The sequence below is a fragment of the Phocoena phocoena genome, chromosome 7 (genome assembly GCF_963924675.1).
Source record: "Phocoena phocoena chromosome 7, mPhoPho1.1, whole genome shotgun sequence".
Taxonomy (NCBI): domain Eukaryota; kingdom Metazoa; phylum Chordata; class Mammalia; order Artiodactyla; family Phocoenidae; genus Phocoena; species Phocoena phocoena.
Genome location: NC_089225.1, coordinates 55,641,320 through 55,667,261, shown reverse-complemented (window position 1 = coordinate 55,667,261; position 25,942 = coordinate 55,641,320). Strand labels below are relative to the sequence as shown.

The following is a 25,942-nucleotide window of genomic DNA, read 5'->3' as shown; positions in this document are numbered from 1 at the left end:
ACTTACTTTCAATTTGAAGAAGATGAAAAAGTCTTTTGCAAAACCCCAATACTGTTTTCTGATCTATGTACCTGAATGGAGGATCGCAGTCTTACCTCGTTTTTTTCCACTACAAGCCAAGCTACTTGTAATCCTTCCAGACCTTTAAAGGGGGCCTCCCTTGTTAGCATCTCCCAGAGAACCTGGAACAAAAAGAAAATGGAATTTTTATTCTTGTACTTCATATTTTTGGTATATTACTGAAACTTTAACATTTAACTGTACCCAGTTACCAGGCACAACCAACTCCATCTGTAGAAACTTGGGCAAAATGTACATATTCGTGCAGAGGACTTCTTCCATATATTTTTTATATATATATATTTTTTAGTTGTTGTTGTTGCTGTTCTTTTTTTATATTAAAAACAAAAAATCTGGTCTAGGAATTAGAATGTCTAGAGCCAGGCTTCAAAGTTTATGAAACCAGTGGGCCTCAGTGATTTAACTTTATCTTGTAAATTAACAGAATTCTCATGTATCACCACAAACTAGATTTTATATTTTGTTGGTCAAAACTCTTTTGCACCTTCAATCTCTGATAAACGGCTCTATAAGATAATAACCGGGAATTCAACCACATTTTCAAAGGTTCAATAATGGTCTCATAAAAAAAAAAAAAAAAAAATCGAGGGCCCAATCCAAATCACTGGCTAAACCACTTACTCCACAATGGCAGGTACTCGCCAAACTGTAACAGTTAGATTTTGGGCTTTGGAGAAAATCTCTCTCAAAATGAGTCAGTCTAAGGGATTCATTTTCCTCCACCTACCACATAATTCATTATACTATATTCTAGAATGTAATAAACGCCTTATATATATACATATATATAGGCTGTGTATGCGTTCATGCGTGTGCAAATTTATGTTTGTGTTACCTCTCTGCAATCCTTGAGATTAGCAGGATTAATAAATTTGTACTGAAGCAAACTGATGCTGGAAATGCTGAAAACAGCCAATGATTTTGTATTCTCTTTAAACTCTGAGTAATGGAGATTTTTACATTCAGTTTCTTTCTCTATTTATACACATGAGTATTAAGATTTGAATCTACCAATACTTTTGTGAAGTGCAAAAACAATTATAATTTTTTCAATGATAATCGTAATAATAACAACCACTATCATTTATTGAGTGATTATGTTCCAGTTACTCTGTTAAACCCTTTTGGTATGTTATCATGATTAATCTCAATCCCATCAGAGAGGTATCATTCTCATTGTACAGATGAGGAAACTAAGGCTTAAGGAAGTTAAATAAACTTGCCCAAAGGCACTGAGTTACCAGGTGGCAGAGCTAGAATATGAATTTGCTGTCTCACCCCTGAAGGTCAAGGTCTTGACCACATGTAATTGTAGAGAGGGAAGAGCTACAGTGTAAGAGAGAATGCAGCGGGCCCTACTTTCGGTATGGAGCCACGGCAGAAGCGAATTCAGCACCTCTGATTTACACTTCTGTTGTTCTAAAAACAAAAACAAAAACCCATTTCTAAATAAGAATGTAGATTGAGGATATATACACTATTCAAGGGAATCCAATATCCACTATTTCCTCAGCCAGCGCTCGGTCTTATTGGAGCCATAACATGTTAAATGAATTCTGGCTAATACGAAGATAATTAGCAGCAAAATCAGGGAAACTGGCAGACGCTGCTCAAGCAGGAGGAAAAGAAATTCACGGAAACCTCTTTGGGCTTTTAATCAAGTGTGTCAGGTACTTCTTTAGAAGAGCTACTGAATAATTCTATTCGAGTCACAGAAGTGCTTAGGAAAAGGTAAGGGGCATCCCAGAAGGGGATGATTCCAGCAAACACTGAAAGTAAAGAAAGGGTGAGAACTAGAACAGGTGTGTGGTAACCTGACACAGGGCGGCACGGGGCTGGGGTGGGGGACAGAGGCAGCAACAGGGCTGAGCAGGAAATGAAGCCCCTCAGTTTGTTGCAATTACCACCCTCCCGGTGGTGGGATTGGGGAGGGGAAGGCGTATGAAGGGCAAGTAAGTGAATGGATTTGGCATTCCTAAGGAGAATGGGAAGAATGACTGCCTCAAATAAATCTGATGCCCTGGACCCCCAAAACGTCGGGATAAGCAGCCTTGCACCCCTCCTTCTGGAGTCGGGCCTGCCTGCACATGCGCACACATATGCACAAAGGCGGCCTGGGTTTTGTGGGGTAAGATGCAGAACCAAGAGCCTGGGGAGTGACACCAGAAAAAGATTTATGTCATTCTTTATCCCAAAATATTCAGTTGGAAAGTGTCCAAAAATCTAATAAGACCCGAGTTACATTTCTCCGAGGGTTCTAATCCTGGAAAAAATAAGATAGTTTCATTCTACTCCCTCTCTGTGTCTCTAAAGAGCTACCACAGCTGAGGGAGCCACTTGATGGATGTGAAACTGGCAAGAATGGCGGGGATGGTGTCCTTAACCACTGGGTCCTGAAGCCCAAATGAGGTCTTTAGTTTAATTCCAGGATCAGCACATCTCAAGATTTCTTATTATTTATTCACCATTCAGAAATGTATCAAAAAAGTTGGTGGTATGAGATAGGACAACAGCTTTTTCTACTGAACAAAATGACATGTGGCACAAAAAATGTAACTTTGTGGAGGAAGTCACTTAGAGGTCAAAAAGTATATTAAACTGTGACTGAAAATATCAGTTATGGAAAATGCAGGCCAAACATTATTGTGATCTTTCACCTTAAAAATATTTTCCAACTCATTTTATATTGAGACATCCCCATGTTTAAACTGGGTTCACAAGGGAAATTTCTATTTTCAGTTTACAGAAGAGAAACTTGGACAAGGCTGTGTACTTTTCCTGCCTTTTCTTTTACAAACAATGGAAAGCCATTACCTGAGCCGGGCTGGTTCTGGAACAGGGCTCAGAGACAAGTGAGGCAGTGATGCTCGCTCTTAAGCTACTCTATTTTCAAAGCTGGTTTTGGCTGAGAAGCTTCTGAGAAGGTAATCCTTTCTGCATTGGCATTAAGGAGAGCTTTGTTTTTAAAGAGTGGCTAGGTCTTGAGTTCTCAGAAGGCTAATTCTTCAATGATTTTGGCTCTCCTGAAGTCTTTTCTTTTTCGTGGATAATATCCTAAACACTCCTGGTTTAGTCCTTCAAGAGAAGTCACCAGAAGGGGGTAGAAAAAACCTACTGCCTTATAAAACAGAAACAATTCCCTGCCTAGCGAATACCAGCGCAGAAGCAAGGATCACAAGATCCATTTCTGGCATTTCACCAGCACGTTTATTTCAGGGCTATACAAGGCTGGCTAGTCTCCTCATGTGTTAAGAAGAAACAGAGGTTAATTAAACTGGGGAGGGCTAGGGACTTTGAGACTATGAAGGGCTAAATTCTTACAGCAAGCCTGAGAAAGAAAAATAAAAAGCAAACATGTATTGGGGTTTGGGGGATGGGTTTCAAAAAAGGGACAACTGTTTTTTATGTTCTTATTCATCTGCGTGTGACTGCTCTGTGGGTGGGAGCTCAATTAATGGAACAGGCTTTTTAATGAACCCTGGTATGTTTTCTGCAAACAGATGCACCTACTGACAAAGGAGTTCTGGTTACTCACCTGTTTTGAAAGGACATCAAAAATTCTAAATGCCCGCATTGCTCTCCTAGATAGATATAATTTTCAAGGTTTATGCACGATAAACTTCTACAGCTAACATGGCCCCTACCTTAATAACTGTCCTCTACTGCTCTTTTAGGGACATGTAACGCTATTTTCGTTAAAAAAAAAAAAAAAAAACTGATTGTTTAAACAAAAAGGCTCAGTAAAGCATACCTTGTACTTTTTCTTTCACTAATGGTGTTAATTGACAGTACTATGGGAAGGGGTCAGAATTAAATAAAATCCTGATTTGTCATTTATAATTAAATGAGCACATGTGCACTTTTCTGAATGGAATTCTGCTGATGCAGCTATGGGGTAAGAATAACCAGCATTCTGAGTAAACCCCTCTCTTTAAGATAGCAAAAGAGTAGCCCCTGTTTTAAAACTAACATGCAATGGGAAAGAGTGAGAATTGTGGTCCCTTATCAAAATACTAGGAACCGTTCTTCAGCCATGTGGCTTGTCTTCCAATCTTGAATAAGAGGGTTCCACAGGGGTCTCAAATGTCAGTCTGCTACAGATGGCAGAGTGGTTTTACCAGTTTCAAAGAGTTGTAAAAAACAAAAGAATATGCAACAGAGGTTGTAAGTGGCCCTCGTAGTCTAAAATATTTACTATCTGGCCTTTATAGAAAAAGTTTGCTGGCTCCTGTTTCCACAGGATAAAATGAGACACTGGTCCCAAGGAGCAGGCAAAGTAAAACGTAAATTGCCCTAAGTTGGTGTCTAGCACAGTGCCTGACACAATAAATAGATTTTTGCTTAAAAATGAGGAACATAGGGCTTCCCTGGTGGCACAGTGGTTGAGAGTCCACCTGCCGATGCAGGGGACACGGGTTCGTGCCCCGGTCCGGGAGGATCCCACATGCCGCGGAGCGGCTGGGCCTGTGAGCCATGGCCGCTGAGCCTGCACGTCTGGATCCTGTGCTCCGCAACGGGAGAGGCCACAACAGTGAGAGGCCCACATAACGCAAAAAAAAAAAAAAAAAAAAATGAGGAACATAACTTCATTAAGAGGAAATAATCTCACAAACAGTCTTAAATCGCAACAAATTTCCGCATTTTCAGACTCCCCAGCAGATGATTTGTAGAATGGTTAGAACGTAGTAACTTTTGACATACGGGACCAGCTTTAGAATATATTTCTTCAGGAACTTTTGTTTTTTTCCCTTTCTTTTGATAAGAATTATTTTATCACTGTCTAAAATAGGTTATAGCCTTCATTATTAGAAGCACACAGAATTAAGGAAAATTAGGTATTTAACCTGATGCTACTACTGTCTTCCAACTTTTACAATTCTAGCCTTTCATCAAAAACATATATTTCATTCATGAAATGATTTTTTTCAATAGCCAACAAAACTGCTATTATATTAATTTGGTATACATAAGATATAGTAATGATTTAGAAAAAGCTAGCTAACTGAAACCAGCCCAGAACTTACTGAGGCTAGCAGTAATTACCTAGAGACTGATGAACTCTAAAGAAAAAGGAATGGGTTTGACAGTGTTGGTCTCCTGTGCTATCAGCTGTCACCTTCAGTTGAAAACACAGAAGTTCAGGAAGAAGAGGCATGTTGATTTGGTCTACAGTTAGACTGCTTCTTCCCCATTATTATGAAAGTCTCCTTTTAAGAAGTTATAAAATAGAGAGGCAATATGATCAGGAGATGAGAGGCGAAGACAGGGGGTTCCAAACACTATTTTGGACTTTTTAAAGGAAATACAGCATTTTTAGGGATAAAAAACTTATCCTCAAAAAAGGGCAACAAATTCCTTCGTCCACCAAGAAACCTCCCTGCCCACTCTCCCCTCCCTGCCTCTCCTCCCCCATTGCCCCCACTTCCTTCTCTCTGCTAATTCAGATACAACTTATTCCTCAAGAATGATCCATCTCAAAACTCCTCTAGCAGCTTCTGCTCCTTCACTTCATTCCTGTGGTCTCTCTTCCTTGAGCATCCCACCGGCACATTATTCTGTTCTTGTAACTATGTTGCTCTGCTGGTATTCTTATGTGAGACCTTAGGTTCATGGTTCAGACAGCCATTGCAGCAGACATGGGCAAGGCTATGTGCTAGATGATAAGCACATTTTCTTCTGTATTCTCCAGAAATTCACTAATCAGTTAAATGGTTGACATTTCCTGTTAATTAACTCATTTGGCAGATCCATTGGCGGTTTCTGAGCAACACATGACAACGAAGTCCTGTTCCACATTGTATCCACTGACTTGCAGAGATATTCTACAGACATATGTCCACCCAGGAAGGCCCTCTCCACAGGAGGGCATCAGGCCCAACACTATTTTAGGTTCCATCTAAATTTGCTTCTTGCAGATGGCACTGGCTTCTTCTCAACACAGGACAAAATAACTCAGATGCATAAAAATGATCAAAGTAAACCTTCTAGTAATTAGAAAATATTCTCTCTGTTGCCACTGCTCTGGGCATTCCACCAGCAACAGCATCATTGTTTTAAAACTGGGTTAAATTGTCATACCCCGCTTCTGCAAGTTGTTTGCTTTTTGCATGTCCTTTAGCAACAAAAAATAAGAAATGAACTCACCACACCATAGGAATATGTGTCACAAGTTTCAGACACAGGGAGACTCTGGATAACTTCTGGAGCCATCCACGGGAAAGTCCCAACCAAGGACATGTGCGTTGTGTGGTTGTGGAACCGAGAGGCACCAAAATCGCAGATCTGAGAAAAGAGAAACGAGTATCAACTTTTTACTCACTGACTAACAAAAGAATTACCAGTCACAAAACCTACATCTGAAATTAATGAAATTTTTAAAAATTAAAATAAAGAGTCCTACCTTCAACACCCCATCAGCAGCAATAACAACTAAAAGGAAAAAAAAAAGATAAATTATGAAACTCATCTAATTTGAGTTATACTGAAAAATATTATAAACTTCTATTTCTATCTTCCATATGGCATTATGAAAGGTAAAATTAAAGTATTTACTGCACTGAAGATTTTGTAAAAAGGAGCTGACATTAAAATAAAAATAAAAAACTAATTCTATGAGGTGCTGATTAAAAAAGGCTTCAAAACACTGGTTTAAATTAAATGCAGCTTCAAAACACTGGTTTAAATTAAGTCCAGCAAGAAAGGCATAGATTAGTAGTAGTCAAGAGAACCAAATTTTTCCTTGGGTTCTGCCACTAGACTGTCAACATGATACTGAGGAATAATTAGCATTATTACTTCATGGTATATATGGTTTTTCCTCCCAGTTGAAGAGTAATTTTTCTTGAAGGCAGAGATAATACTCATTTATTTACTTATTCATACATTCATTCATTTAACAAATATTTGTTGAGCATATACTATGGGCAAGGCCATGTACTATGTTCTAGCAGAGGAAGGTGAGCAAGACTGACATTGTCTCAGCTCTGGTAGAGATTACAGTCTAATGGTAAAGACAGTTAAACATCTATAATAGAGTGGGATAAGTTCCATGATGAGAGGCATGGAGATTGCCACAGGACCAAAGAGCAGTCTAAGAAGTCAAAGTGTAAGGAGGCTGAAGTTTCCTGGAAGAAATGATGCGATGCTAACCAGAAAGAGGAGACCTGGGGGAGGAAAGCAGTTTTCTAAGCAGAAGAGTGAGCTTGTGCAAAAGGTCAGGAGCAGAGGAAAAGGCACAGCCCAGGTCCAGAAGAGCCTTTGTGAGAAATGGAAAGGCAATGAATGATTTTAAGTGGAGGAATGAAACGGTCAAATGTGCAGAGGGGAACAGAACACAGGTAAGCAGATCACTGTGTGCACCAGTGTTGTAGTCCAAGAGAGATGAGGATGCCTGCACTAAGGCTGTGGCAAAGGACAGGAGAGAAGTGGACCGAGTCAAGAAACAGGAAGCAGAATCAACTGGGCTTGGATTATTGGCTATGGGAGAGGAGGAGGAGAACTCAAAGAGGAAATAAAATAGAGGCCATACAGCATGATGGTTAGAACAGGAGCTCTGCAATCGAACTGAAATTCCTTTTTATTTGATTACTGGATTAGGCAACTGGTATTGTCACTCACTGAGAAGGGAATGAAGGAATAATTTTTTTGGGGGGTAGGCAGAAGATGAAAAGATCAACTTGGACACAGTACATTTTAGTACACAGATTTATAATGTTAGACTTTTTAAATGAACACTTATTAATCTTATGATAAAAAAGTAGAAGTATTTTTTAAATAACTGAATATAGTATTAACCATATTTATATTTTTATTTGAAAAAATGTATAGCTTATTATATATAGTATCAAATTTACCCTTAGGCTATTTCTGTGTATTGGATCATGCAAAGGTTATTTTCTCCACTTATCAAGGTCATTTGTAACAGCTAATAAGTATTGCTAAACTACCATGTTCAAGGCACTGTGTGGCTTACAAAGGAAAGGCTAGAAACATTTCTTCAGGATTCTGCCCTTGGCCTTCTCCCTTCTTATGCTCTTATTCGCCCACTCCCATAAAAGCCCTAACTACATCTTAACACTCTCAAATAGATCTCAGCCTCAAAACTATATATCTATCTGCTTGTTGAACATATTCACATACGTATCTTGTGAGTCACTGCAATGGGAAGCCTGTGCACCGCAACGATGAGTAGCCCCTGCTCACTGCAACTAGAGAAAGCCCACGCACAGCAACGAAGACCCAACGCAGCCAGAAATAAATTTACAGTTTGTGTAGTTACTTGTTGTGAAAACACATACACACTGAAACAATACAGATCAAACTTTTAACAGTTTTGGGGTGGGGGTGGAGACAGAATAGTAGGACTTTCATTTTCTAAGTTATATAGATTTATTTATTTAGTTATTATATTTATTTATTTTTGGCTGTGTTGGGTCTTCGTTGCTGTGCACGGGCTTTCTCTAGTTGTGGCGAGCAGCGACTACTCCTCTTTGCGGTGCGTGGGCTTCTCATTGCGGTGGCTTCTCTTGTTGCGGAGCATGGGCTCTAGAGCGCAGGCTCAGCAGTTGCCGCACATGGGCTTAGTTGCTCCGTGGCATGTGGGATCTTCCCGGACCAGGGCTCATACCCGTGTCCCCTGCACTGGCAGGCAGATTCTTAACCACTGTGCCACTGGGGAAGGCCGCAAACTGTAATTTCTAAAAATGGGAACATTCTCCATTGTTAGTCTTCATAATGACATCTTGGATAATTTAACCATTCTCCTCTCATGGGATATATAGGATATACTGGTAAACTAGATTAAAAGGAGAGATGTTAAACAACTTATTTAGATTGAAACTCTGAGCAAGAACTGAAAATGTACAAAGTCATAAAACTCTGATACTTCCTACTAGATTCTGTATTATTTCCTAATGACCTCCTGCTAGCCAATATATATTAAAAGTATTTAGCTCCAGGAAGCTTATGTCTAAGAAAAGCCAAAGGATAAGTGATGAAACCTAGAAAAGGGCAAGAACAATCAGCCAGAGTGAACTGTCAGGGTCAGGGTGCTGGTCCAACCTGGACTGCTGAGGAGTGGCAGCTGCTGACAGCTTCCCCTTCTCCACCCCCGCAAGCATCAAGGTCCTGGGCAGCTGGTTGGATTCCTGAGTTCTCTTCCTCGGCTGGCCATGACTACCCATTCTAAGGATCACACTATTAGCAGTTACCCATTTTAACTGCAGTGATTTAAAGATTTTCTAAAAATAAATTGTTTTCCTCCTCCTCCATACTTAGAAGAATCACTTAGAAAGCAAGTAAAAAATTAAAGCATGTGAATGAATTGATAGCAAGATTTTTTGTTTTTAAGTAGCAAACTCTGAGTGCTGGCTAGCTAAATAATCCCACTGCCTTTTTCCATTAATTTTCAAGTGATGTAATGGACAAAGCATTCTATTACCACTCCTACTTGAAGGTAACATCTAATCCTGCCATTTAAAAGTGCTCACTCTCCGAATTATAAAATACAGGATCATAATTAAACTTTAGGAAGTAGAGAAGAAGAAAAAGAAAGCTCTTACTTTCCAAACCTGTGCTGATCATTTTTGGGCACTCCTTCGGGTAATGTGAGTGACATAAAAAATTTACACCAAATAACTCAGGAGTAACAAGAACAAAACTCCAAACTGCTAGTACAGAGAGCCATCTAAAAATAGAAAAACTAGAAATACACAACTATGTGCTTTGACCAGCAATGCCTGTTTTAGAAGATGATTCTAGAGAAATAATTAGGGATGTGTTGAAAATTTCTACTGAGAAGTATTAACTTCAACATTTCTTATCATAGAAAAAATAATGTAAACAACCCAAATGTCCATATTCTGTGCTACTTATACAGTGGAATACTATGTAGCCTCTTGAAATAATGTGGAGGATTTTAACATTTATTCATCGAGGAAAGATTTTCACAGTATCAGCAGTGAGTCAAAACAGCAGGTTACAAAAGAGATGGAAAGCATGATGCCTATTTCTATACAACGGTGCATGTATTTTATAAGAAAATAGGTAAAATAAAAACATATGACTACGTTACCATTTCTTGACTTGAGATCTCTGTGAATCACCTTGACAGGAGCCTCCATGTGTAAATAGTGCATTCCTTTTTGTACAAAAAGGAAGAAAGGCCTATTAATATAATTTTTCAACATTGCATCAGTATTACCTTTTTATTTTAAACATCAGTATTACTTTCCATATTTTTGCAAAGGATTTAATAGCAAAAACTAAATTCGTGTGCTCTGTTCTTCCATGATGGATAAAATAGGGACAGGATATGCCCATATTAAGACAATTTATATGCTAAGAAAAATTTATGTGCTTTAACCTCTTAGAAGTTGGAATTTGATTGTGGATAAAGCTAGCTTCTTATAATACCCAATAAGGACACCTTAATTTTCTGGAGTCTGCAAGAAAATAGCACAGATACTACTGGAAGAAATGCTCCAATGACTAAGGTATTCTATACTACCAACTGCCTTCTAAATCAGCCAAAGTTCTGACCAAAAATTTCAGTTTACATTTGCATGTCTGCAGTTACCCAGTGAAGCTTGGTTTCTCAGTACTCATTCCAGTAAGACCCTGGGAGTGGAGGTGGGGTAGGGGTGGGGAGAACTGATTGGATTCATTAGTTGTGGTTGGTAAAGGATTTGGGGATCCTCAGATAGAAAAATATACAGTAGTTACAAAATATTTTATTCTTCTTACAAGGATAAATCTTCGACATAATATATATTTAAATGTACTCCAAAATTCTCTACAACATATTGAAAATCGGGTTACTTCAGTAAATTGGATGTATATAGAGTTTCATTATTTTGAATTAAAAAATGACTCTTTCCCAGTATTTATACAGTCTATCCCCTTAGAATAAAGAAGAAGAGCATTTTCTACTGAAACATTTCCTCTATTTCTCAAGTTGTCTTTTCTAAACAATGGAATAGCCCCTTACCCCAATCAAACAGGTTCCTTTGGTTAATGAACTATCTTTTTTTTTTTTTTTTTTTTGTGGTACGCGGGCCTCTCACTGTTGTGGCCTCTCCCATTCTGGAGCACAGGCTCCGGATGCGCAGGCTCAGCGGCCATGGCTCACGGGCCCAGCCGCTCCGCGGCATGTGGGATCCTCCCGGACCGGTGTTCCCTGCATCGGCAGGCGGACTCTCAACCACTGCGCCACCAGGGAAGCCCTAATGAACTATCTATTGAAAAATAATTTAATAACTAGGCTGGTTCTTTTTTTTCACTATATAGAAAATTTCAGTTTTATAAAGGCTAATTTTAAAAATAATCTATTATTTTCTACATTCTGATTATTATATAGTGAAGAATCATGAAAGAACAAAGAAAAATTTCAAAAAATTTAAACTCTTGCCATATAAAGATATTACTGAAGAGTCAACAAAAGTATTAGTAATTCAAATGATCTTAAATAATATATAACTGGAATAAAAGAAAAATTTCTTCTAATATTAAGTTCTACATATTCTAAGCTGTGAAAATTCAAAAGCTACAACTCAGGTAACTTTTAATAATTTTTATGACAGAATTTCATAGTTATTTCTCTTTGTCTTTAAGAATCAAATTCCTGAATAATTTTTCAGGTAGAAACGAATTAACTATTAGAGGTAGACCTAGATCATTTCTACATTTGCTGACAATAAAGAATTTCAAAAAACGCTCAAGCACAGAAGCTTTAAATACAGGCACTTTTCTTCCTCATGGCAGCTATTACGAGAAAAAGTGTTGTAAATTATTTGTGTATAACATATAATATACATTTATAGAATATTTAGTGTATATAAAAAATTGTAATCAAAATCATATAAAATTCTATTTAATGTGTTTTTATAGAGCTATCTACAATTCTGTCTGCCTTATGTTTATTGCAAAACAATAGGAATGCTGAAAAATATTTTCATCAATTTTAAGATTCAGAGTTTCCTAAAAAAAGATTTCACAGGAGTCACTGGGGAGATTTGGAATCAATGATGACCATTTGGAGATTGGATCCTGGTTTATTTGCTTTAATTGTTCCTTTTACCCATTGTTGACTGACCTGTAGCAATTTCAGCTATACTGGCTGGTCTGCCCTCTATCCCTCTTCCCACCCAGAAAGAAGAGAATCTTTTTTTTTTTGCCTTTTAGGAGGTTTTCTCTTTGCAGTGATGTTAAGCAATGCCTATTTCAAAATGCACGAATCCACTCTTATTTGAAATGAATTATTCATCCTTTGATTTCTCAACATCTTGTTGCTTCAGTGGCTTCAGTCATGGTCAAACTGAAGGGCACAGCTGAATTCAAAATGGAATCAACAAAAATCAAGCCTTCCTATTTCATCTCCAAGTTCTACACATAGCTTTATCAGAGAGGGTAGAAGTCATTCTGAAAGCACTGATTTCTTCTTCCTTTCGTAGGCCATTTCAAGTATTAAGTATTACTTGTGACTACACATAAACAAGTCTCTTCTCTGCCTCACGCTTCTCACCTGAGTCCAAACACATCAGAACTTGCCTTTCAGATTAATTCATCAGCCACCAAAAAGTGATTTTATTACCGTGTGGCTCTGGACACTCCCATTTTCTCCATCCCTATTTTTTACCTCTAGTTCCAGTGTGCTATTTAGTCCTGTTCCTTTTCTTCCTTGTACTTCTGATACAGAGTGCCAGGGCTCTTGAGAAACCACAGGAATGACTGAGCTGATCTGGAGCCAAAGGACTTGCCCTACAGACAGGGACTGTTGCAGGGGAAGGGACCAGGAGGGATGAGGTTTACAGGCTGGGGGCCAGAGAAGCTTAAGTGGAGGGTGTACAGCTGGAAGCTGAGTGACTGGTGTCGGTTGATTTGTTTGCTGTCTATCCATCATAAGTGCCATTAAGTAATAAGATGGGTGTAATTGGCTGAGCACCCTAAATGCAAATGTCTGTAAGGTGAAGTGTTTTAAGTCAAGGACTGCTTGTATATGTATTTACATTTCTGTAAGTGTATTTCCACAATGCTTCAGGCAGTTTCCAATAATAGCACATTACCCTGCTTACAAACAGGTGGCCTACTGATATGCAGAGAAGTGGCTATGATGCTACATGAAAATGTCTTGAAGAATGTGAAATTTTAAGGCTGATTTGAGACGTCTGATGAATGAATACACAATTAAGTTAATTAACACAGCCAAAGCCTTAGGTATACCATCCTAAACACAGAGCTTATTATTCTTATAAGGTAGTGAAGTAGCATTTAAGCAGCAGCATTTAGCATGAAACTTTTTTTTTTAAATAATTTTCACTTTCTCCATTTGAAGAATTTGGCAGGTGTTGATGAAACTTAAAGCAGACAAGATAATTCCCCAAAGGAAAGGCTATTGCTTTTGGAAGTCTCTGTGTAACTTCCCAGTGAAAGCAAAGTATGAACTGCTTTCCTTATTGGATGCTAAATATTCCTTTATTTGCTTTGTAAAGAGATGTTGGTAGAGATTGGAGCGGCAAAATGCAAAGGAGTTAATTGCTCCAGTAAAATTTGGAAAGACTTGCCTTCTGGGGGTTGCTAGAATACAAACGTAACCATCAGCATTCATTAGATTAAGTTGTTTCCAAAGCAACTTTGACAGTTATAAATAAAACTCAGAAACATTCAGTTAGGAAAATGGAAAATAAAAAGATAAAAATAAATGGAATTTAAATTGCTTTAGAGAGCATTTGTCTATGCAGGAATTTATGAGGGAAAAAGAACTAGGCACCTTGTTTAGGCATATTGTGTATTAAAAATATTTCATTTCCAAGGGTGATTTCCAAGTTTACATTAAATATAAAATAAAATCTGAATTGCTTTTGCATGGCAGGATAAATAAAAAAATTTTTTCCAAGTGGTTACTATTTTTAGCATATTATTATGTATCCGAAATGAGTAGAACTAATCCTACAGTAAGTCATGTTTTCTGGATACTGCATCTAAGTAGAGACCTGCAGCACAACAGAATTATAATCTTTCCATTTAATGTATCAAACAAGCTGGCCAATTACAATGTCACAAAATAGGGCAAAAATGCTGCCTTGGAGCCACTGATTTTGTTGGAACTTGGTTTTTGGTAAAAAAGAAAGGAAGGAGAGAAAAGGAATGCAGGAGTAGAAAGGCAATGATCTAAAATATTATGTGCACAGTAAGCTGCAGAATTCTTGCTACTTTTGGTCTGAAAAAAGAACATCTTAAGATACAGAATAAGAAATCCTCCGACTAAAGTCACCATGTCAGGATGCTCTCCATCAATTCTGTAAGAATACATGAAGCATTACCTTTGGCTACATCAGTGGCCCAGGTCATAATGTGATCCATGTCCATCTCTTCACTTCTGTTACTGTTAATGTAATCATACAGTGACCCCAGAGAAGCATATTCTATTTTCAAAGGAAACATAAGCATATAATTAAAACCAAGGCACATTTCAGAAATAAGACTTCATAGTTTCATTGGGAAAATGTGTTAAATAATTTAACAAAAGGCATTAAAAGTTTATAAAAACTGTTCCATGCTGTTTCTAAAAGTTTCTAAAAGTGAATATCATCCTGGTAAGAAATCTGTCAAAGACAAGACCACTAACAGAACGAATAATAAAACTTGAGCTGACAATGAAATCCAAAGACATTCAGATGGAATTCAGAAACACAAGGATGTTGCAAGAATGTATTTGAAACAAAGGTAGGCATGAATATAGGTATTTCTTCAAAAATTTGTTATTCTTATGAGATAAGATGAAACACATGAGTCAGAGGGTTTATGTGACAATGCAAACAAATCAGTATTTGTTGCATCAGGATTTAGAAGAGCCCTCAAATTTGAAGCACAAAAGGCCAAGAAAGTGAGAATATTCCTTTAAAAATGGCTTTGAGATATAAATTCTCTATCTTAAAATTCACATACTGTAAGTGTACAATTTGATAATTTCTATGATCCATTTTCAGTTTACTTTTGTGTATGGTTTGAGGTGAGGGTCTAAGATTTTTTTTTTTTTTTTGCATGTGGATTTCTAATTTTCCCAGCACAGTTTGTTGAAAAGACTATCCTTAACCATTTAATAGTCTTGACACTTTTGTTGAAAATCAATTGACCATCAATGCAAGGTTTTTTCCCCTAAATTCTTAATTTTGCTCCATTGCTCTATATGCCTGTCCTTGTGTCAATACTGCACCATGCTAATTACTACAGATCTGTAATAAGTTTTTTTTTTTAACATCTTTATATAATAAGTTTTGAAATGCGGCAAAGACCTTAAACTTAGATCTTTCTTAAAACTGGTTTGGTTATTCCAGTCTTTTATATTTCTATGTGAATTTTAGGATCACCTTGTCAATTCCTTACAAAAAATGCTGAGATTTAGACAGGAATTGTTTTGAATTTGTAGATCAATTTGGGAGAACTGCCGTCATAACAATATTGAGTCTTCCAAGCCACGAACATGTAATCTTTCCATTTATTTAGATCTTTATTTTCTCTCAGCAATGTTTTGTACTTTTCATTGCACAAGTCTTAACACTTCTTATGTTAAATTTATACCCCAATACTATTAAATGTATACCAAAGTACTATTCTTTTTGATAGTACTGTGAATGGAATGGTTTTTAAATTTCATCTTTAGACTGTGCATTCCCAGTATATAGAAATACAATTAATTTTTTTTTTTGCGGTTCGCGGGCCTCTCACTGTTGCAGCTTCTCCCGTTGTGGAGCACAAGCTCCGGACGCGCAGGCTCAGCGGCCATGGCTCACAGGTCTAGCCGCTCCGCGGCATGTGGGATCTTCCCGGACCAGGGCACGAACCCGTGTCCCCTGCATCGGCAGGCGGACTCCCAACCACTGCACTACCAGGGAAGCCCCCTACAATTAATTTTTGTATATTAATCTTGGATCCTTGTGACCTTGCTTACCCTGTTTATTAGTTTTGGTAGTTTTTTGTGGATTCCTGGGTGTCCTGAGTCTTAGAGAATCATGTCACATAAGACAGTTTTACCTCTCCCTTTCTAACCTGGATGCCTTTTATTTTCTTTTTCTTGCCTGATTAAACTGACTAGAACCTCCAGTACAATGGTGACTAGATGTGACAAGAGCAGAACCTCATTTCCTTGTTCCCAACCTTAAGGGAAAAACATTCAATTTTTCACCTTTAAGTAAGATCTTAGCTGTGGGTTTTAATAGATGCTAATTATCAGGCTGAGAAAATTGACTTCTATTTTTAGCCTGTTGAGATTTCTTAGCGTAAATGGGTGTTGTAGAATGCCAAATGGTTTTTGTCTTTTATTCTATTATCTATTATGATGCTTTATATTAATTGATTTCAGATGTTAAATCAACCTTACATTTCTGGGATAAATTCCACTTGGTTGTGGTGTATAGTCCTTTTTATTGGTGGCTGTATTCAGTTTGCTAATACATAGTCAAGGATTTTTGCATCTATGTTCAGGAGGGACAGTGGTCTGAAGTTTTCTTATTATGTTTTTATCTGGCTTTGATATTAGGATAATACTGGCCTTCTAGAATGAGCTGGTAAGTGTTTCTTCTATTTTCATAAAGAGTATGGGAAGGACTGGTGTTATTTTTTCTATAAACATTTGATAGTATTCACCAGTGAAATCATCTGGGTCTGGCGTTTCATTATGAAGATATTTTAAATTTAAATTTCTTTACCTATAGTTCTGGTCAGATTTTTTGTTTCTTCTTGAGTCAGTTTTGAAATTTTTTATCTTTTCAGGGATTTGTTCATTGCAACTAAATTGTCTAATTTGTTGGCATAAAGTTGGTCATAACATTTCCTTATAATCCTTTTAAATTTCTGTAGGGACTGTAGTGCTATCCTCTCCCTCATTCCTGGTTTTGCTAATTTGTATTTTCTTTTTTGTTGGTCAGTCCAGCTAAAGGTTTGTCAGTTTTACTGATCTTTGCAAAGACCAAACTTTTAGTTTCATGGATTTTCTCTATTATTTTTCTGTTTTCTATGTTATTGCATTCTGCTCTAATCCTTATTATTTCCTTTCATTGGGCTTGCTTTGGGTTTATTCTGTTATTTTTGCAATTTGTTAAGGTTGGAGCTTAATGATCAATTTCAGACCTTTTTTTTTTTTTTTTTTTTTTTTTTTGCGGTACCGGGGCCTCTCACTGTTGTGGCCTCTCCCATCGCAGAGCACAGGCTCCGGACCCATGGCTCACAGGCCCAGCCGCTCCGCGGCACGTGGGATCTTCCCGGACTGGGGCACGAACCCGTGCCCCCCGCATCGGCAGGCGGACTCCCAACCACTGTGCCACCAGGGAAGCCCAGACCTTTTTTTTTTTTAACATAGATGTTTAAAGCTATAAATCCCCCCCTAAGTATTACTTTATCTGCCACCTATAATTTTGATATGCTACATTTTACTTTTCTCTCTGTCCAAACTATTTAAAAATCCATTGTAGTTTCTTGACTCACTGGGTATTTAGAAATATGTTGTTTAATTTCCAAATATTTGGGAATTTTCCAGGTTTCTTTCTTGCATTAATTTCTAACTTAATTCTATTGTAGTTGGAGAACTTTTTCAGTCCTTTTAGATATATTGAGATTTATTTCATGGCCTAACTTATGTATGCTAAAGAATGTTCCATGTGCCCTTGAAAAGAATATGTATTCTTTGTTGGGTGGTGTATTCTATGTATGTGAGTTAGGTAGAGTTGGTTGAGAGCGTTTGTCAAGTCTTCTATATCCTTGCTGATTTTCTATCTAGTTGTTCTCTCAGTTACTGAGAGTGGGGTAATGAAATCCATTATTGTTGAACTGACTATTTATCCTTTAAAGTCTGTCAATTTTTGCTTCATGTACTTTGAGGACCTATTGTTAGCTGTATATACATTTACAATTGCTGTATCTTCCTGATATGCTCATCCTTTTATCATTATGAAATGACCCAATTTATCTCTAGTCATATTCCTTTTCTTAAGCCTATTTTGTCTGAAATTATGATAGTTACTCCAGTTCATGGTTATTGCTTGCACGGTAGTACAAAATTAAGGTTTCCAAAGATCAAAGAAAAGATGGTCCACTATTGTATCTTTTCTTTTGACTTTGGAGATTGAGACTCTAGTCACCCCATTTCTCTGTAGATCTGGGAGAAAGATGTTCACTTCCCTTCTAAGGGAAATAAAATGGCAGCTGCCTCTTGGACTCTGTTCGAGGTCTTATAAGCAGATTTTAGAAAATCTTCTCTGTGATGAGAAGTTTCAGCAAACACACATGCACAGGTGCACACATACACATACACACTCTCACCCAGAAATCAGCAATTCTAGTCCCTTAATTCACGTATGAGAAAACTGAGACATAGATCATCAGTGACCCACCTATGCAGCTTTGGCAGAATCAAGACAAGATTTCATCTCTCAATTCCTATTCTGGTGTTCATTCCATTCCATCACTCTGATAAATTATTCTTTCAAGTCCTCAGTATGAGTGACAACAGCTGCCTGCTGTACCTTTCTATTAACAAGTACACTCAGGTTGGAATAGATTCAAGCCATTCAAGATTCCCCCCTCAGAACCCTAACATCTGAGAAAGACAATGAGGTTCTAAAGAGAGGGAGCTAGCTAGGCGGGGTGATCAAGGTGTGTGTGCCTGTCTCTTTCTGCCTTAACCTTCCCGTACTAAGACTTATTTGTGTTCATTTCAAGAGGCAGGGCAAGTGCTATCATCCCCTATCCATTTGATCTTCCACACTTGACTCAGTTCGTGTATGTATGTCATCTCTCAGCATCTGTGGGGGGTTGGTACCAGGACCCCTTGCAGATACCAAAATCCACAGATATTCAAGTCCCTTATATAAAATGGAGCAGTACAGTCGACCCTCCACATCCGTTGGATCTACAGTGTGCTCATAGGCTTCTTGCATACAAGAAGAGGAGATTCTGTATAAAATCAAATTGAGAAATGTATACCACTGTGGTTCTACCACTAGCTGGGTAACCTTGGGAAAGTACTTACGTTAGAGTTTTAGTTTCTTATGTGAAATAAAATTACTTTATTTCATAGGGTTATTCTAACTATTAGATGAGATAATTTATAAGGAAGTACCTAATCCAACCCTTTTTACTGAGGGTGTTTTGTTATTTTATATAAAGACAATCCAAGTCCTTAACCCTACAGTAGAAGAGAGGGCTAATCTTTTAAGGTTTTCTTGTTTGCTTTGTTTTGATCAAAGAACTGCCATGATAAAGAACCTGGTCAAAGTTACGTATTGTAAAATGGAGCACTATACTTATCATAGACCTGAAGTTGCTCATTGGATTATACAAATATGAGTATAAAGTGTTAAAAATATGTGCCTTTCTGTGTTTTTATACGGCAACATTTTCTGTGTGCTCCTTTTTGGAAAGGGTATTTCCATCAGTTATAAACTGCTGCTCCAAATTATGTGATCATTTAGATCAAGGTCATTATCAACGCAGATGACCAAATCTGAAAAATATTCTCATGTCAGAGGCCTTGAAGAAAGAATGCTCTAATGGGATTAAAATGCCTTGCAAAGAATTATAACATGAATAGCTCAAGAAATCTTAATTTGTAAAAGGTCACAGAGTTACAAAAAACATCGCTCATTTCAACTAATTAAATGAAATTTTAGTTAAATGGCACCTTTAAATATTGGTAGTGCAGCTGCGAGTGCATTTAAATAGCATTTACGCAGATATAATTAGCACAATTAAACATGGGTAGAAGTGGAAACACCATTCTTAATTATATTGATATAATCAGTTTTATTAATGCTTTATAGCAACAAAAGTGACATCTGACAGTAGCACACAATTCATGACAGAACCTAATATTAAGCATTTTAGCATATTAAAGAATCTAAAGCTAGGTAATTGGGGAAAGAAAAAAGTCAAATAGAGTTCTTACCTGTGACGATACCATAGTTGGGAGGTTCAAGAATTACTCCGTAAAACTGGATGATGTTTCTGTGACTGAGGACACTGAGTATTTCTGCCTATATAAAAATCAAATACAAAATTGCATAAAATTTCACATTTATAAAAGTCTCATAAGTTTCCTACTCAATTTTCTTTTACATACATTTACAAAGATGTATATGTGCTCAACAAGTATGTGATGCTGATAAAACTGTCTTTGGCAGCACTCTTGACAGATTAAGAATTTATATATTGAAGCTTTCTGAAAAATTTAAAAAAGAAGTGGGGTTGAACTGGCGGCAGAAGAGGTGCTTACTAGCAAGCTGGCATGACTGACAGTGGAAGGGGATGACTAAAGAGGGGAGATGCCACATTTATTTACAGTAAAAGCCCTCTTCCTAAAAGTCAAATACATTTTTTCCTGCATAATATTTCTTTTGGGAGACTGCAATAAGACTGAACTTCTGTCGGTTGGATGAGTAGTCATGACAAAATTACGGCAGGGTTTCTTAACTATTACTGGAATAGATTCAGGTAATACCTATTTATATTATTTATCTAACCATTTATTTAAAATATATTATTGCTCTCGTACCATATGCAAAGTACTGTAAAGGACAGACACGTGGATTCTTGACCTTCAGTGGTGATTTGATAGGGAAGCCAGACTTTACACTGTGAAATGTGTTAATTATTAGAAAACTGTACTGCAGAGTGTCATGGTAAAAAATACCGTTTATTAAACTTAATTGTTTTTAATTTATTTATTTGTTTATTTTGGGCTGCATGGGTCTTCATTGCTGTGCATGGGCTTTCTCTAGTCGCTGCAAGCGGGGGCTACTCTTTCGTTGGGGTGCACAGGCTTCTCGTTGCGGTGGCTTCTGTTGTTGTGGAGCACGGGCTCTAGGCCCACGGGCTTCAGTAGTTGTGGAATGTGGGCTCAGCAGTTGTGGCTCACGGGCTCTAGAGTGCAGGCTCAGTAGTTGTAGCACATGGGCTTAGTTGCTCCGTGGCATGTGGGATGTTCCCGGACCAGGGCTCGAACCCGTGTCCCCTGCATTGGCAGGTGGATTCTTAACCACTGTGCCACCAGGGAAGCCCTAAACTTAATTTTTAAAATGAAAAATAAAAGAGGTACCACAGTGTATATCTGCTAATGTCTACAGGAGTATGTTCTCTAGATTAAGTAAATTACATGTAGTCATTAAAATTTTATTGCTTTTGTGGAGTTAAAATATGGCTAATCAAGAGTTAAAAGTACAATTAAAGTCAGCAATGAATAAAAATGGAGAAGCCTTGGTCATAAAGGAGACTCCCCTTTGGGAATTTGCACATTTGTTATACATTTTTCTTTTCATAGTAGGAGTTGAGTTTTCATTTAAAATGCTGTGAAACTTGTTTTGAAGGTGGTGTGACTAGATAGAAAACAGAAGGTTGAGGGTTGACAAGGGGTCAATGTGGGAACAAGAGAAAGGAACATTATTCGTGATTGGATGAGACATTTATCAAGGTTGATTTGACAGTTTTTTCTTTTAGTAATATAGGTGTTGAAGGGAGCCATCAAAACGATTCCTTAACATTCACTGAGCATCCACTGTGTGTAGAGGTTCTGTATTCATCAAACAACCTTCTCATAGTTTAGTTTTCCAAGTAGAAAGAAAATGCATTAATTGAGTAATAAATACAATTATTCATTCATATGACAATTCTATTTCTCATTAATCATAAATGACCTTGGTTGTAAAAATTGAGTTCATGTGAAGTTTGGAAATCATAAGCCCTCTATTTTTTTAAAAATTAATTTATTTTATTTATTTATTTTTGGCTGCATTGGGTCTTCATTGCTGCACGCGGGCTTTCTCTAGTTGCGGGGAATGGGGGCTACTCTTCGCTGCGATGCGCGGGTTTCTCATTGCAGTGGCTTCTCTTGCTGTGGAGCACGGGCGCTAGGCATGTGGGCTTCAGTAGTTGTAGCACGTGGGCTCAGTAGTGGTGGCTCACGGGCTCTAGAACACAGGCTCAACAGTTGCGGCACACGGGTTTCGTTGCTCCGTGGCATGTGGGATCCTCCCTGACCAGGGCTCGAACCCGTGTCCCCTGCATTAGCAGGCGGATTCCTAACCACTGCGCCACCAGGGAAGCCCCAAACCCTCTATTTTTAAGTGGCAAATCAACTCTTTTGTGAGTAAAGCATGAGAGTTCAATGTGAGGAAGCATTAATGTTGGGACTAGTATTGGTCAAAATAGGGGACTGTTATCCTTTGGTGTGTTTTGGTATATTCTTTGGAATATCTAAATCCTGTGACCATTAAAAATGTTTGTAACAATAAAGAATAAATACAAGAATATTCTGAATCCTTGGAGAACCTTTTTAAAAAAAGTTTATTTATTTATTTTTGCTCATTGGGTCTTTGTTGCTGCACGCGGGCTTTCTCTAGTTGCAGCGAGTGGGGGCTAACTCTTCGTTGCGGTGCGCGGGTTTCTCATTGTGGTGGAGCACGGACTCTAGGCACGCGGGCTTCAGTAGTTGTGGCTTGAGGGCTCTAGAGCGCAGGCTCAGTAGTTGTGGTGCACGGGATTAGTTGCTCCGCGGCGTGTGGGATCTTCCCGGACCAGGGCTTGAACCCGTGTCCCCTGCATTGGCAGGCGGATTCTTAACCACTGCGCCACCAGGGAAGCCCTAGACGACCATTTTATAATTCAGCACGACATGGGATTTTCAGTGTTCCAGCTAGTTTTCATGCTTACGTTTAAGATATTGACAAATTATACCCTGGAGAGAGAATTTATCTTTTCAGGTATTGGTAAGCATGTCTAACAGCTCTTGAGTAGGCATATGCTAATGACAAAACAACAACTATTATCTTGTGTCCCTTTGTTGTGCTCGTATTTTAATTTTTTCAGTTATAAAAAACTCTTGTATGATTTGCAAGTAAAAGACATTTTTATGGAATAAGATTTTACGTTCCAATTTAATAAACTAAGAATTTGATTTAACATCTTGAAAACAACATGCTATTTTACAGTGCTATACTAGTTTCATGGAAATGGGCTAATAATAAGCAGAGGTAGATTAAATAAATAAGTGGTATTTGCAATAAATGAAGGTCAAGTGTCACCATGTTACTAATTCAAACAAGCTCCAACAGAAATACCTGGGATTAACTGAACTACTAAAACCTGTACTTGTAGCAGCCAGTAACTGATAGCAAGCATATGTATTATGTAGATTTGCCTTGATAGGCACCTGCTTGCCAACAGTTCATTAATGGAAATTGCTGAAGTAAATATGCAGCAAATAATTTTTCCTTAGATTGTTGTTTTCCAGATTTAAATTCTGGGATACTCTAGCAAATGGCCTGCACATCAAAATAATGGATTAGTGGTTTTAAAAAGTTCACTATTAAAAAGGAAACATAACAATGACGAAGGCTAAAATAATGCTCCATTGTACTGAAAACTGTAAATATCTTTTTACACTATTAAAACTAACAAAAGAATTATTTTTAGTACATATAATTTGATGAAAGTTGTTTATTTCTGTTGTATTGATTTTATAGTTGCATTTTTATTTAACTGAAAAATTGATTTTGATTTTACGAGCTATACACAATAAAGAGTTAATTCTTAGGTTTATGTTTACTCAAGTTACACTGAAATAATAATTTTAGTCAACACTGGAAGTCCAGATGACTTCATTTTTCTACACAATGTATTTACATTTCTGTTTGCAAAATGCTATTGTAAGAACTCTAACAGATACTTGTATGCGGACTCACAACAGCATTATTCACAACAGCCAAAAGGCAGAAACCACCGAAGCATTCATCAAGTGATGAGCAGATAAATAAAACGTAGTAAATACAATGAGTATTATTTGGCCGTAAAAAGGAATTAAGTTCTGATACTTGCCACAACATGGATGAACTTTGAAAGCATTAGGCTAAGTGAATAAGCCAGGCACAAAAGGGCAAACATTGGATGATTCCACTTATATGACATATCTTGAAGCTGGCAAATTCACAGGTTAGAAAGAATGTAGATTAGAGGTTACCAGGGACTGGAAGAGGAAGAAATGGGGAGTTATCACTTAACATGTAGAATTTCTGTTTGGAGTGATGAAAAATTTTGGAAATAGATAGTGGCGATGGTTGATTTCAACACTGTGATTATAGTTAATGCCACTGAACCATACACTTAAATATGGTTAAAATGACAGATATTATGCTGTATGTATTTTACTACAATAAACATTTTAAACGTTTTAAAAATGTTATTCTAGACTTTTGCAGAGATGAATGACCATAATCTATTTACTAATCATCCAAGAGTTACACAACCCAAGGTCTAAAGATCTTTGGGGTAAATAAGTAGTTTTCCAGATTAGGACGTGAGGATTTAAGGAAAGACCAGGACAGACTACAGCAATTTAAACTCACGCTCAAAGCTTCTCCATAAAATAAAGGATCCCAATGTGACAGACAAGTGGAGTAACCACAGGTCTATTCATAAAAATGTCTAGTAGTAATGTCCTTATCAGAGCACACAGATGTCTATACAGCTATTGTGTTTGCAGTAAGATATGTGACTGCTCCCATGGTTTCCAATCGGGGCTGGTTTCTTCTTCCCTCCCTCCCTCCTTCTTTCTTCATAGGAAAACTTATCAGGGATTTGGGGAGGAGGTGGGCACTCTGTTAATTTTCTTTCACCCGGCATTTCTAAGCATTTATGTGGGGAGATGACCCATTAGCTCAGTTGGCCATGTTTCCAGAACTCAACCAGCAGGTTCCAAATGGATGATCCGATCAGAGAGAATAAGAGAAACTAAATATCATAATTTAACTAAATTTACTAAGTATCTTAACTAAATTTAAGTTTAGGGGGTGGTTAAGTTTTAACATCCTTCCTTTAAAGTACTTTCAACAGCTTTATAATAAGGTTTTAAGTTAATTAGTATCTTCATCTTCAGAGCAATCCCTTTCCCTCTATTCAAAACTTTTTTCAACCTAATCCCAAATTTTAATTTCTCTTTAATTTTGGAGAGCTACCATAGAACCCTTAAAGATTCTATGAGTTTTTTTCTTTTAGTTGAAGTATAGCTGATTTACAATATTGTGTTAGTTTCAGGTGTACAACAAAGTGATTCAGTTATATATATTTTTTCAGATTATTTTCCATTATAGATTATAAAATATTGAATATAGTTCCCTGTGCTGTACAGTAAATCCTTGTTGCTTATCTATTTTATGTATAGTAGTTTGCATCTGTTAATCCAATACTCCTAATTTATCTCTTCCCCTCTCTTTCCCCTTTGGTAACCATAAGTTTGTTTTCTTAGTAAGTCTGTTTCTGTTTTGTATATAGATGCATTTGTATTATTTTTTAGATTCCACATATAAGTGATACTATATAATATCTATCTTTCTCTGTCTGAATTACTTCACTTAGTATAATATTCTCTAGGTACATCCATGTTGCTGCAAATGGCAATATTTCATTCTTTTTTATGGCTGAGTAATATTCCACTGTATATACATGCGCGCACACGTGTGTGTATATATATATGTATGTGTGTGTGTGTATATACATATATATATATATATATATATATATATATATATATATATGCCTCATCTTCTTAAACCAGTGGGCACTTGGGGGTTGTTTCCATGTATTGGTTATTGTGAATAGTGCTGCTATGAACATTGGAGTGAAAGATTGTTTGGGGTTTTTTGGGTTTTTTTTGTGGTACGCGGGCCTCTCACTGTTGTGCCCTCTCCCACTGTGGAGCACAGGCTCCGGATGCGCAGGCTCAGTGGCCATGGCTCACGGGCCCAGCCACTCCACGGCATGTGGGATCTTCCCAGACCAGGGCATGAACCTGTGTCCCCTGCATTGGCAGGCGGACTCTCAA

The 25,942-nt window shown here is 37.5% G+C and overlaps 1 protein-coding gene across 2 annotated transcripts in view; it reads right to left on the bottom strand.

The window, feature by feature from the left end:
• The window catches only part of MAP3K20 (mitogen-activated protein kinase kinase kinase 20), a 158,929-nt gene that overhangs the window by 70,458 nt on the left and 62,529 nt on the right, over positions 1–25,942 (bottom strand). For both annotated transcript variants that reach the window (XM_065880322.1, XM_065880323.1), the window contains 6 exons: positions 20,018–20,105; positions 14,400–14,501; positions 10,154–10,219; positions 6,482–6,510; positions 6,226–6,363; positions 96–182 (listed from right to left, as the gene is read on the bottom strand). In XM_065880322.1, the coding sequence (XP_065736394.1) occupies positions 96–182; positions 6,226–6,363; positions 6,482–6,510; positions 10,154–10,219; positions 14,400–14,501; positions 20,018–20,105 (510 nt within the window). The remainder of the gene's footprint in view (positions 1–95; positions 183–6,225; positions 6,364–6,481; positions 6,511–10,153; positions 10,220–14,399; positions 14,502–20,017; positions 20,106–25,942) is intronic.